The sequence below is a fragment of the Bos indicus genome, chromosome 5 (assembly GCF_029378745.1).
Source record: "Bos indicus isolate NIAB-ARS_2022 breed Sahiwal x Tharparkar chromosome 5, NIAB-ARS_B.indTharparkar_mat_pri_1.0, whole genome shotgun sequence".
Taxonomy (NCBI): Eukaryota; Metazoa; Chordata; class Mammalia; order Artiodactyla; family Bovidae; genus Bos; species Bos indicus.
The window spans coordinates 57,229,548-57,242,109 of record NC_091764.1 but is presented as its reverse complement, the minus strand read 5'-3'; the positions used below and the strand labels follow the sequence as shown (position 1 = coordinate 57,242,109).

Genomic DNA, 12,562 nt, shown 5'->3' with positions numbered 1-12,562 from the left:
CCTCCCTCGCCCCTAACGCCTTGTCCCAGGCCTAACCCCAGGGGTCCCCTAGCCACCACCCCGGGGACCCAGCCCCTCCTCTCCAACTGCTTTCCTCTGCAGGCCTCGCCAATGCCTCCTAAACAGCTTTGCGCTCCTTGAGACCCTCATCTTTGTGGGGCGGGAGACCCTTCCTCCTTGGGTCACCCGATCCACCCGACTCTCTTCCTTTGAGCGGCGTGGAGGCAGAGGTAAGGAGCGGAATGTGAGGAGGTCACAGGCTGTGTGTTTGGGCTTGGCCCAACTTCCCGTTGCCAGCAGCCGCTCCGGGTCGTTGTACGGACCCTTTCTGTAAGTGCTCGGTGAAGGGCGGTCTTGGAAGTCACGGTGGCCGAGTGGTTAAGGCGTTGGACTCGAAATCCAATGGGGTTTCCCCGCACAGGTTCGAATCCTGTTCGTGACGGGCGCTTTTTTTCCCCTTCAGGGTGTGTGTGAAGGAAACCTCTTGGCTTCCACGTGTCTTTCGTGCCATTCCCTTTCTGTATCGGAAACAGAAGCCAGAAGGTCTCACCCCTGGATTTGGGGGAAGAAAGGGGCTGAGGATGACCACAAGAAGCGTTTAATTATGTACAACTGTATTGGCTGCTAGGATACAAAGCACTTAGAGAATTCTGTAACTTCAGGTTTGCAAGCAGTTTCGACATGCCTTGTTTCATTCTTTCGGGAGGGCGTAGCAAAAGATTTGGTTCAAGAAGGGTTAAGTTTTGTTCGGGAATGTGAATGCTAGTTGTGCTTTTAATAGTCAAACTCCAGATAAAAAGGGCACCTCTGAATTTAATGACCAGACGTCACATCTTGTAGGTCTCTGTACCGTGAAGATCCTGGAAACAAGGCGTTCTCTCACAAGGATTTCCCTGAGGTGCTACGTCTCAGGGATCACAGAGCTTGTGGGGAATAATCTATTGAAACATCAACACTGCCAATCTGGCTGGAGCCAGAGTGTACGAAGATAACTCACTTTTTATCATGTGCTTATTATGTGCCAGGTAGTGTTCTAAATTCTCCGTGTTCCAAGTTCCTAGCTAGGGAATTGATCCTTCTCCAACCGTCCTGTACTCAACCTCAGCCGGTTCTTCCTCTTGCCAGTTTCTCACTGTGGGGAATATCTAGGATTCTTGTTGAGGATGTTCTCTTTGTATTTGATTTCTTGCACAGCCACATTCCCAAGAAGATTCCCCAGAGGGCAGGGATCCAAAGGTAATTCATAGAGTTTTTTACACATTTATTTTTTGGAGTTTCCCACCTTTCTGTCATTCTTATGCTGTCTCATGAGATATGCAAGCAGAGTTTCAAACTCTGTATGCAAACTCTGTTTGCATATGAGATATCTCATATCTATCTCATGCTGCTCTTTCCATTTATGCTGTTTTTTCCTTGCCACTGCCTCCCCCCACCAGACCACTATCCCCCCATACTTTCCATCCAGCATGTCTCTTTACCTGCTCTTTGAGGTTCTTGATTACAACAGCTAGAACCTATCAGTCTACTACTACCATCCATTAGGTTGTATTCAAGGCATCTCCTTTTATGTGCTTCTGCAAATTTTAATTAAAATAAAATAAGTTATATTTATTCTACCTCCTAAATAGTCTCAACTGTGTCTACTTTTCTCAGAAGTGAATGCAGGCTGGACCCCCACCCCTTGCTGGAGCCTTCATGTGAGGACTGCATGTGTTGATGTATGTAATGCATCTACATTGTGATCTATCCACACTGATATTATCTAAAGCATCCACACTGGCCAGGGACCTTAAACCCTATCATGGTCCCTTTTTTTTTCTTCTCCCCATTCTTTCATATTCACTACATTTCATCCACTGGTATTCTTTTAGTTCCTGGTATAATATTTGTCTGTGTTCATGCTTTTCTCTGCCTGAAATCATCTCTCATCCTCACTTTCTTCTCAGTCTCCATTAAATATTGGTTCTCCTGGGAAGTCTTCTCTAACCACTCGTCACTCACATATCCTATTCCCTTATCTTACTATGTGAAATCTTTCTTCCCTTGTAGAATATACACTCTTGGCACATTTAAGCCACTCCAAAAAAATCGTTTTGAGTATGTGGATTTTTTTTTAACGTGTACATATTTTAATCTTCACTCAGACTGGACTGCATGAGAGCTTCTTGAGAGTTAGGACTGTGTATTTTATTCTTTTTTGCACCTCCTCTATTAGGCCTTAGACATGGATGTGATTTAAAAAAAAAAAATGTACTGAATGAATATAATCTAATAGGTTCTGTACTGGGCTTCCTACCAAGTCCTGGTTTTGCGCATGCTCTCAAATTTAATTATCTGAAGAGCCAAGATCAAAGTTGACCAGCAGAGGGCAGCAGACAACTATGTTGTGAGGAGAAGAGGCCTCATGGTTTACAAAATGGAGGATCTGGATCCAGAATAAGCTGGTTGAGGTTGTTTGGTACCTCAGATACTACTTTCCATTCTCAAATGCTTCCCTTGTAGTGTTGGAGGTGAGAGGCCAAGACTTTGAACTGTCATGCACAAGAGAGAATTTCAAAATTTTACCATCCCCATTGCCCATCACAATTTCTTCACCCTTCCATCCCAACAAATCTTATCTTTCTATCCTTCTGTTTTGTGTTTCATAATCCCTTTCTCACTATTCTTACATATTTATTATATTCTACCCCCTGGAATTCTTTAGTTTCTGATTCAATATTTGGCCTTGCTCTTCTGCCCTGAAGTTACTTCTGCACCTTGGCTTGCAAGCCCCACTCATTTCAACCTCCTAAAGAACCTTCCGTGAATAGCCTTTCATAACAGATTAAAATTCTCCTACTCTACTCATTCAATCCTTCATTAATTCAGGACAAACAAAACAATGACTTCACTTGACACTTCCAAATCGCCATGTTGTTTTCTACTTTTTTTTTGTTTTAAAATCTATACCTTCTGCCTCTAGCTCCATGCTATCTTTAATACCCTGTGGTAGAAAACTTTGCTATGTTTGAAGCCATTGATTTCTTACTGGGCTTGAGAGACACTGTACATTCTTGCTTTTCTCTTAGAACACTATTTCTCCATCTCATCTATTTTCTCCCTTCTTCTGTGAAGTTCTACAAAAGCTTTGCTCTTCTCCTCCCAAGCCACAAACCCCAAACTACTATTCCAAGCATGAACTTTCAGCCACACCATGGTCCTATATCTCAAGCTGCCTTGGTGTTTAGTCGCTAAGTTATGTCTGACTCTTTTGTGACCCCAAGGACTGTAGCCTGCCAGGCTCCTCTGTCCATGGGATTTCCCAGGCAAGAGTACTGGAGTGGGTTGCCATTTCCTTCTCTAGGGGTCTTTCCAACCTGAGGTTTCTGGTTGGAACCTGCATCTCTTGCTTGACAGGCAGATTCTTTACTGCTGAGTCACCAGGAAAGCCCCATATCTCTAGCTGCCTATATGTCTGCATAGCTGACCTAATGTCACCTAAAACACAAAACTTCTTCCTTCCCTGAATCACATTTTCAACTTTTTTCATTTGTTAATACTTTCTCTCAATTCTATCTAGTTTCCAACCTTAAGAATCATCAGACATTTTCTTTTCTGCCATATCCATCATTCATCAATCATTGCTTCCTCCATCATATCACCTATTTCACGCTGTTACAGTGGCCTTCCAGGTGCCCCAGTTTCGCCACTTAAACATCTCTGAAACACTGCTTTCATCAAATTAATCTCATCTAGGAATTTCAGTGCCCCATCTGTTCAAACACATTCTCCTATTATCAGTATGCCCTGCCTAAACCACCCATTTTTTTAATCCTTGTGTCCTTCCAGTAAGATAGCCCCAATCTAAATGGGTTGGACGTCTAAGTCACCGCCTCATTCCTTCTTTCTCTTGTGAAGTTCCTTCTGTCTCCTCACCTTAAAACCAATGACTAGCTAATTCTACCCTATACTGATTTTTTTTTTAAGCTGCAGATTCTTAGATCTTAATCAAATTTGCTTTTATGTGACTAAAAAGCTAATGTGGGGAAATCGAACATGCAGGAACTTATCTCCTTCCAATTTGTCAACTTGTTCCAGATGTTACAAGGCTTGGATCTCTGTAGTTTATCCAGTAAAGCAAATAATTAGAGGACCCGAGCCAAAATGATCTCAACCTACACTTATTTCAGGAATGCTATCATTGCACAGAACATTTCTGGAGCTCCTTCATGGCTAGGTTATGGGCCACATTTAAATGATTGATTACTTCAAAATTACTTAAAAAAAAAAAAAAGCTGAAGCATTAGCCACCTTTATCATGCATCTTATTTTCCAGATTTTGTTCCAGATTACTTCTGGAATTCCCTAAGGTCGAATTCTTAGCCTTATGGAGAAGGCAATGGCAACCCACTCCAGTACTCTTGCCTGGAAAATTCCATGGGTGGAGGAGCCTGGGAGGCTGCCGTCTATGGGGTTGCAGAGTCCGACACGACTGAAGTGACTTAGCAGCAGCAGCAGCAGCAGCAGCAATGTCTGTTGAAAAACTAAACGCTGAGTCACATAGTTAATTTTAAGGCTTCAGAATCTATGACAATATCTGTGCACAAAAACAGTCTGTCATAGAGACAGTCCCTTCTTTTGAGGAGTGGGTAGTTCGAGCCCTCATTAAAGCTACAGGTAGAACTGTAAACCAACTGTCTTGTGTTTCCTGAGTTAGCTTACATGGATGTCTTTTAATAATGTCATTAGCCTTTTCAACTTTTTCGAAAGATTGGCGTCTCAAACAACAGTGTGATACTCTATTCCTAGAGCTTTTGACATCCCTTGAGTTATAGCAGCTTTAAAGATGGAGCCATTGTCACTCTGAACTTTAGAGTTTAAGATCCCACTTACATCATGAGAAGTCAGTACAGTAAAATTTCACCCATTAGTAAACTTATGAGCTATAGGCATTAGTAAAACAATAGCAACAATTACCCTTAAGCAATGTGGCCATAGCCTTTTTTCAGTAACAAACTAAACTCTGATCCTGTGGACAAGCTCAAAGTTGGAGCCTGTAAGAGAGCAGTGTGAAGAGCCTTAAAAGCCGTTTGTGTCTCTGGGGACCAAACCAGCTTGTCGGTTTGGGCCTACTGAGTCTCAGTTAAAAGTTTATATAAAGGCTGGGCAAATTTCCCATAACTTGGAGTCCAAATGCAGCAATAGCTTGTAATGCTCAAGAATCCTCTCAATTGTCTAAAGTCATATTTGGCTCATTTAGGAATAAAGTATAAGGATTAGACACACACACACACAAAAAAAAGAATTCTTAGCCTTCTGTTCTCTCCTTTAGTGGCTGCTATCATTCCTGGAATTTCTTGATAATTCCCAAATCCACATCTTTAACCCTAACTTCTTGCTCTTAAGCTGTAGACCCACATTTCTGTTTTCTAGCCAACCCCCTCTATGGGGAAGCACTTCCAACCCATTTTTCCCCAAATGAGCTCATTACTTCATTCTTCAAACCTGCTCATCATCTTCTCCTCGCTATTCAGGTTAATGACATGTCCTCTCACTCACAGACTAGAAACCTCAGTCTTTATCTGTGACTCACCTTTAATTAAGTGTCCCTTTTTATGTGCACTGGTTAGCAACTCAGGCTCTGGAATGAATTCTGGGTTCAAATCCTAGTTCTGATTTTTAAAAAATAAATTTGGCCACAACCCACAGCATGTGGGATCTTAGTTCCCTGACCAGGGATTGAACCCATGCCCCCTGCATTGGAAGGCTGATTCTTAACCACTGGACTGCCCGGGAAGTCCCCCAGTTCTGATTATTAGCTACATGAACTTTGTCCTTTGTCTCAGTTTCCCCACATAGAAAGTGATGATGATAATAATCTTTTTATAAAACTGCTGGGATGACTAGATGCTTAATATTTAGCTCATGACTCACAATACATGCTCAATCTGACTGTTAGTCCCTTTCCTCACTGCCAATATCTGATCCTATTTGGAACTCAGCTCTAGTGATTCCTGGAAAGACTTCCCTCCTGCATCCCACCAGGGTAGGGTAGGGAGTTGACCCCTTTCCTCCTCATTGTCCCACTGCATTAAACATACATATTAGCAGTATGCTATTCTGTATTTCCCATTATTTGTTCAAGTGTATGTCACCCAAGCTTCAAATTCCTTTCAAGGAATATACAATTATTTGTATATCTCAAATGCCCAGAACCCAGTCTAGCACTTGATACTTATGCTATAAATTTTGGCTGAGTGAATCCAGTCAGTTACCAAGGTCAGTTAACCTGTTGATTTTTCTCCCCTCCTCTGTCCTCTTTCCTGGTCATTTCAAGCTCTAATCCTCTCATGTGAATTAGTGCAAAGCTTACTAATGTTATCATCCAATTTTCATTGTTTTTCTATCATCACTAGAACCATGAATTACAAGTCACGTCTCTTCTCAAGAACTTATCTGTAAAACTAATGTCCAAATTCCCTGCCATATCAATGCTTTCCAGGAATCAGCCCCAAATTATTTTTAGTCTTCCATTACTTCTTTCAACAAACTCTATGCTTCAGATCACGTTCCTCCTTCTTCAATATATCCTTCACTTCCAATTGTTTTTATTCATGCTATTATTTCAGCCTAAAACAGAGGTTGAAAACTGGTGAACCATGTTTTTTTTGGCCCACATTTTAAAAATTGAGCCAACATTTAAAAGTTGTGATATTTAGCATAAACATTAGGATGTCCACAAGTTTTTGAAAAAAGTCAGGAGCAGTGTTGGGTCTCTATTCTTGTATAGCAGTAACCAATCAGATCTGTACTGCCAGCTGCCCCTTCTCTCAGGGCACATATTTGTCACCTAGCCAGCTTCAAAAACCTCTCAATGATGAAAGTGTACAGTGAAGAGATCAGGGTAATAGTGGGACAACTGGGCCTATGTTCTAATGTTACACAACATAAAGAACATCTCCCCTGAGATGTCTTTTATTCCCAGAACTGGTTAACTTCCCTCTGTCTGACTCCAGGGAATTCCCTGGTAGGGCTCTGACTCCACACTTTCACAGCTGAGGGCCTGGGTTCAATCTCAGGTTGGGGAACTAAGATCCCACAAGCCACATGGCATGACAAAAAAAAAAAAAAAGAATCTCTCTGACTCTAGATCTAATCTTGTTTAGGAAAAATAGCGGTTTGAAGAATAAGTTAAAGGACATTGTCAAGAAGGAGTCAAATTCAAAAGACCACTCTCTGGACAACTGACCCTATTCTCTTCAACAAATTAATGTTACCAAAAAGAGGTTGTTTAAGGAATCCAGACAGAGTTAAAACACATAACCTGGTATAACCACATGGTTCCTGGATTGGATCCAGGTTGGAGAGTAATCAGCTCTAAAAGTATTTTTCTTAGGACAATTGGGGAACTGCGAATATAAGTTTGTATTAGATTAAGGATACATTGTTAATTTTAAGCATTTGTTATTTTGACAATGCAGAAAAATTCTGATTTTTCAAAGGCATATACTAAAAAAAAACAAAACAAAAACAAAAAATTAAAACAAGCAACGCTCTTTACTTCCCTGCCCGTTCTCCTGACCTTAAAATAGGTTGGCACATTTTCTATAAAGGACAAAGTAGCACACATTTTAGGTTTTGCCATAGTTCTATGGCAGGTACTCAGCTCTACTGCTGTAATCTGAAAGCAGCCAGAGACAATATACATAAATACAAATGGGCATGGCTGTGTTCCAGTACAACTTTTTTTTCCAAAATCAGGCAGCAAGATACAAGTTGTAGTTTGCCAACCTCTGATCTAGAACAATATACCACGTCCTAACCTCTGATGTAGAACAAGATACCATGTCTCCCGGAAAAGTCTTTCCTGGAACCCAGGGCTTTATCTTCACTCTGCTCACATACTGCTTGTGGCAAGATCCACTTCCCACATTTATGATGTCTTATTATATACTCTGATGCTGGGAAAGATTGAAGGCAGGAGGAGTAGAGGACGACAGAAGATGAGATGGTTGGATGGCACCACCAACTCGATGGACATGAATTTGAACAAGCTCCAGGAGTTGGTGATGGATGGGGAAGCCTGGCGTGCTGCAGTCCATGGGGTTGCAGAGTTGGACATGACTGAGCAACTGAACTGAACTGATTGAACATTTATCTCCATCGGGGAGTAACTTCTGTGAAGGTAGGTGCCATTTTGCTATATGAACCACCAGCCCCAGCCCCACCCTAGTTGAGTTCTTGCAAAATAGACATTCAGTGAGTATTGTTTCCAAAAACCGGGCCTACCCTAAAAGATTTGGCATCATTCATAACATTCAAAAGAATGAGCAGCAGGTTCTAAACATAATTTTCGGGTGCCATTGCCTTCTCCAAACATTATTTTAAAGAAACTTAAAAAAAGCACTGCTGTCACTAGAGCATATATGTTGCCACTCGTGGTCTATACCATGATGTGTTTATCAGCATCTTCTAATCAGATCTTGTGTATATGAAAGTGTAGTAGATTCCATGTGCACAGGAGTGTTCTTATGCTTTTTTTTGCCCCTCTAAAGTGTCTAGAGTACTATTAGATTTATATTAGGTGCACAGTAAATGCTCAACAAATTTAAAATACAGTACTGTGGTAAAAGATTTTTTTTCTCATGATAGGGAAAGTGGCAGTAAACGCCTACAGAAGGGTTTATCGGGTTTGACAATCACAGCAGGCAGTCGTTCCAGGTTCCTTTCCTCATGTTTACTTTTTTGGTTAGGTGGAGGTTTCTCTGCCTGCCATGGAATCCCAGATTCCAAAGCAAAGGTGTTTGTGGGACAAGGGGAAAGGTATTTGCATATGGTCTACAGAAAGTGTCCCCAAATCCCAGAGCACCTTGGGAAGACATGGATTTGCAGCAAAGGAAAACTCTGAAAATAACACAGTCCAGATCACTAGCAAGAGCGCTTCAGCTCTACAGAACAGGAGACAGGAGGGAAGGGCGTAGGAGGGTACACTCCTTCCACACAGACCTCCTAAAACAGAGGTCAGCCCAAAGACAAGAGTTGGTTACAGAGCAAGGAAGAAGTCAGGGAATTAAGGTAGAGAAAGGCCAAAGCAGAGGAGAACCTCCAGGAGGGGAGTGATATGAATTAAGAATTGAGAGAGCTGAGTAAAAGATTTATTATTAGTGCAGTCAATACCATGAAACAGCACATGTATAACACAACCAGCGACCTGCAGAGACACTAGTGCAAAGGGTAGGGAAGCCTTGACTGAGCTTCCTGGCTCCATCTGAAGGTGATAACAGGAGGGTGTGGGCCTGGGTAAGGCAGGCAGGGGCAGAGGGGAGTGGAAGAAATGTAGTAACCAGACTAAGTATAGCAGCGTTTTCAAATTCCTGAGCACAACGTCCCGGAGCTGGAACATATGACTGTTCCTCACCGCCTTCAAGCTGTGTCCCTCTCCTCCCCACAGTCCCAGTGGAGCCATGACCCAACTACCAGACCCACAGCAAGCTGGCCTGGGATAAAACTCCAAGCTGTCCTATGGCCATCTTCCTCTAGCCCCTCTCTCACCTGCATATTAAGATAATCACACCCACTACCCCTCCCCTTCTCTTACTCTGCTGGCCACCCCAGGGATGAAGGAATGCCCTGGGCAGCTTGAAATGGAGCTGAAGCCCATGGCGGGTATGGGTGAGACAACACAGCCTGTACTCAGTGACAGGATTTCCATCCCGTCTTGCCTGGTGAAGCTTAGAACCCAGCTATATATCTCCAAGGAAACTGGGTGTTAGGGTAGGGCTGGTGGCGGGTAGGATTTCTTCAAAATTAAATCCAGAGTTTTACCATGAGACCCTGGTGAGGCTGGGAGCACAGTTCTCTAGGGCATAGTCAGTGATGCTGGACGGTCACATCCATCACTGGAATAGAGGAAGCGCCTCATCCTAGACGGGTTATGGAGGCTTGGGGTAGGCTTCAGTTCAGCCAGGGGCTCCCATGGCCCTTCCTATATTAAAGCCAAAGGTTGTGCTGAAAAGGAAAAATATAAAAGACCCCAGCCCTGTCCCACCCTATCCAAAAATCCCCACAACAGGAACAGCAAAAGAAAAGTTTTCTGTTTTGTTAACTTTTTTTTTCTTTTTCCTTTCTTAAAAAAAAAAAAAAGGTAAATAAATTAAATTGCCAACAACGTGGCTGGGCTAGAAAAGTGGGGTAGCCATAATCAGGCCTTTCTTTAAAAAAAAAAAAAAAAGTGGGAGGGAAAGAGTGAAAGAAAGTTACCAAAATAACTAGTTACAATCACAGGGCTGGCGAGGGGTCTAGGGGGCTATTATGGCCCGTGCCACAAAGGCAGCACCCACCCGACTGCAGCAGAAGCCAGCAACCTGCTTCTTGCTGAGCATTCACCCCAGGAGACTAACCCCTCACCCCCAACCCTGTCATTGCCTAGCCATGATAAAGTGTAGGAAAGGAGAGCTCATCTGAAAATATTCGGCATCCCCAACTGTACACCCGCAGGCCCGGCAGGAGCCCACACCTTTAAGTGGCCTGGTGGGTATTGCTTGGCACCGAGGTCCAGTCTTCCCTTAAGGGCCACCAGCGATGGCCTACTGGCCTCATTATTTATTTCTAGGCTTTTGTTCCACTCTACCATTTCTTCAGGATGTCTGCTCCCCACAGCTGCCCTCTAAATGCTGTTCAGAGTCAACAGACCTGCCTCATCTGGAGTCCCAGGTTTTGGAGGAGGGGAACAGTTAGAGATTCCTCACTCCATCCTGATCCTCTATCTAAAATGAGTATCTTTGTGCTTTCTGAAAATATCTGGAACCAGGGACCCTAGGCAGGAAAACAGAAATAGAGATGGGGACTTTCCCAATCAGGTGGAAAATTTACAGACATCTTGGGGGAAAAAATTAGACAAAAGGAGGGAATCTGGGTTTCCCACCTAAAAGGCTGAGCAGAGTGCTCTGTGGTCCCCCTCAGTGGTGGCACAGCTGGGACACGTGTGGCTCCAGGGTAAGCCACAGTATTAAGAAAAGTGGGGAGGACTTGGGGCCCTGCTGCTGGAGTAACTGGATCTTCAGATCTTCATCTCTTCCAGAGAGCCCATCAAGATCTCCTATATCTCTTCCACGCCATGCGCAAAGATCATGACGAGCCCAGGTTCCTGCACCATGTCGTCACCCATGTGCTGGTTCTCACAGGCCATCACAACAACAGCCTGCTTGCCAGGGATGCGCTTGGCCACGTAGTTCTCATAGTAACGCCGGTTCATCTGTCTTGTCTCTAACGTGGCCAGACCCTGGGGCCAGCTCCGCTCGTGGGCGTTTTCGATCAGCTCATTGACAATAGAGGCAGGACAGCCACTCTCCACCAGGGAGCGCTTGATGACAGCCTGGAGCACAGCGTCAGGGGTGGAGATCATGCCGCCCCAGCGGGTCACTCGTGCAGGCTGCAGGGAGTTCACCCACCTGTGTGGAGGGAGTTGGAGGGGGTCAGTGAAGGTCAGCCCCTTTCTCTGCACTGGCTTTCCTCCTAATAGTAACGACTGCCTGCTCTGAGCTCAGCCTAACCCAATTCCTCCTTTTTTCCTTCCATCATTGGTTCAGAAACTCCAGATCTTTCCCTAGGTGGTCCCATCTGAGTGTCACCACGTGTTCCTCACCAGATTAAACCCCACAAGTGTAAGGTTCCTGTTGTTTCTCCTGAAAATTCCAATACTTAGCACATGGTGCCTGGGAAGTGGTAAGTATTCAACAAAAATGAATACCGAATGAAGCAATTATTCCTCTATTCTGTGTCCCATGCAGCACTGTATAGACTGACTCACTCAGTTTAGTCTATGAACTATGTAGAACTCCAGAACTGAAAGGGATCTTAGACTTCACTTGTTTTTGCCACACTTTAGATCACTTTCCTGGATTTTTGCACTCTCTTCTCTGAATTGTAAACTCCCTGAAGACAGGGACAATATTTTAACACAGTGTTTTGTGCATGTGGGTACCCACCTAACTCTTGGCTAAGCTTTCCCTTCCATCTACCCTCTACTGGGGCTGAAGGTGATCCCCTTCTCCTCTGCCTCTTGTTCTTCATCCCAGCATCTGAGGAGCAGCGGCCCCAGCCCAGCCCTCTTCTTACTTTGCCACTTCCCTGCTCTTCTCTCCTCAGGGCTCAGTACCAGGACATGGAATGAGTGATTCCACATCCCGAATAACACTCACTCTAGAATCTCATTGTACTCAATGGTCTCTTCCAGGTTCTGAAGGTTGGGATTGACACTGCGAATTGCACGCATGTATGCCTTGAGCAGCTGAATGTCTCGCTTCTGTCGGAGAGAAGGAGAACAAGGGATAATGGTTAAGACAGACAATAGATGAAAGACAAAATGAAGGAAATCGAGAGGTCTGAGGAACAACCAGACTGGAAGCTTCATAAAGACAGGGATACGACGGTATTAATCCCAGCTGTACCCTCAGTTCTTAGCAAAGTGCCTTCAAGGGAAGGCATTTGATAAATGGTAAATAAATGAATGCCACTGATGGGATAATGAGGAACAAGAAGAGCTCCAGTCTGATTTGCTGCTATTCACAGGCAGAGTATCCAC

At 43.8% G+C, this 12,562-nt stretch overlaps 1 protein-coding gene, 1 long non-coding RNA gene and 1 other non-coding gene across 8 annotated transcripts in view; 2 read left to right on the top strand and 1 right to left on the bottom strand.

The window, feature by feature from the left end:
- The first annotated feature begins 360 nt into the window (after positions 1-360).
- On the top strand, positions 361-442 carry TRNAS-CGA (transfer RNA serine (anticodon CGA)). Its single transcript has one exon. It is a non-coding gene; the product is annotated as a tRNA-Ser (tRNA).
- An 812-nt stretch (positions 443-1,254) lies between these two features.
- On the top strand, positions 1,255-12,518 carry LOC139183138 (uncharacterized). Its single transcript, XR_011566635.1, has 2 exons — positions 1,255-8,164; positions 12,215-12,518. It is a non-coding gene; the product is annotated as an uncharacterized lncRNA (long non-coding RNA).
- The window catches only part of RNF41 (ring finger protein 41), a 28,437-nt gene continuing 24,987 nt past the window's right edge, over positions 9,113-12,562 (bottom strand). For all 6 annotated transcript variants that reach the window (XM_070789509.1, XM_070789510.1, XM_070789511.1 and 3 more), the window contains 2 exons: positions 12,180-12,283; positions 9,113-11,429 (listed from right to left, as the gene is read on the bottom strand). In XM_070789509.1, the coding sequence (XP_070645610.1) occupies positions 11,078-11,429; positions 12,180-12,283 (456 nt within the window). In that variant the 3' untranslated portion in view covers positions 9,113-11,077. The remainder of the gene's footprint in view (positions 11,430-12,179; positions 12,284-12,562) is intronic.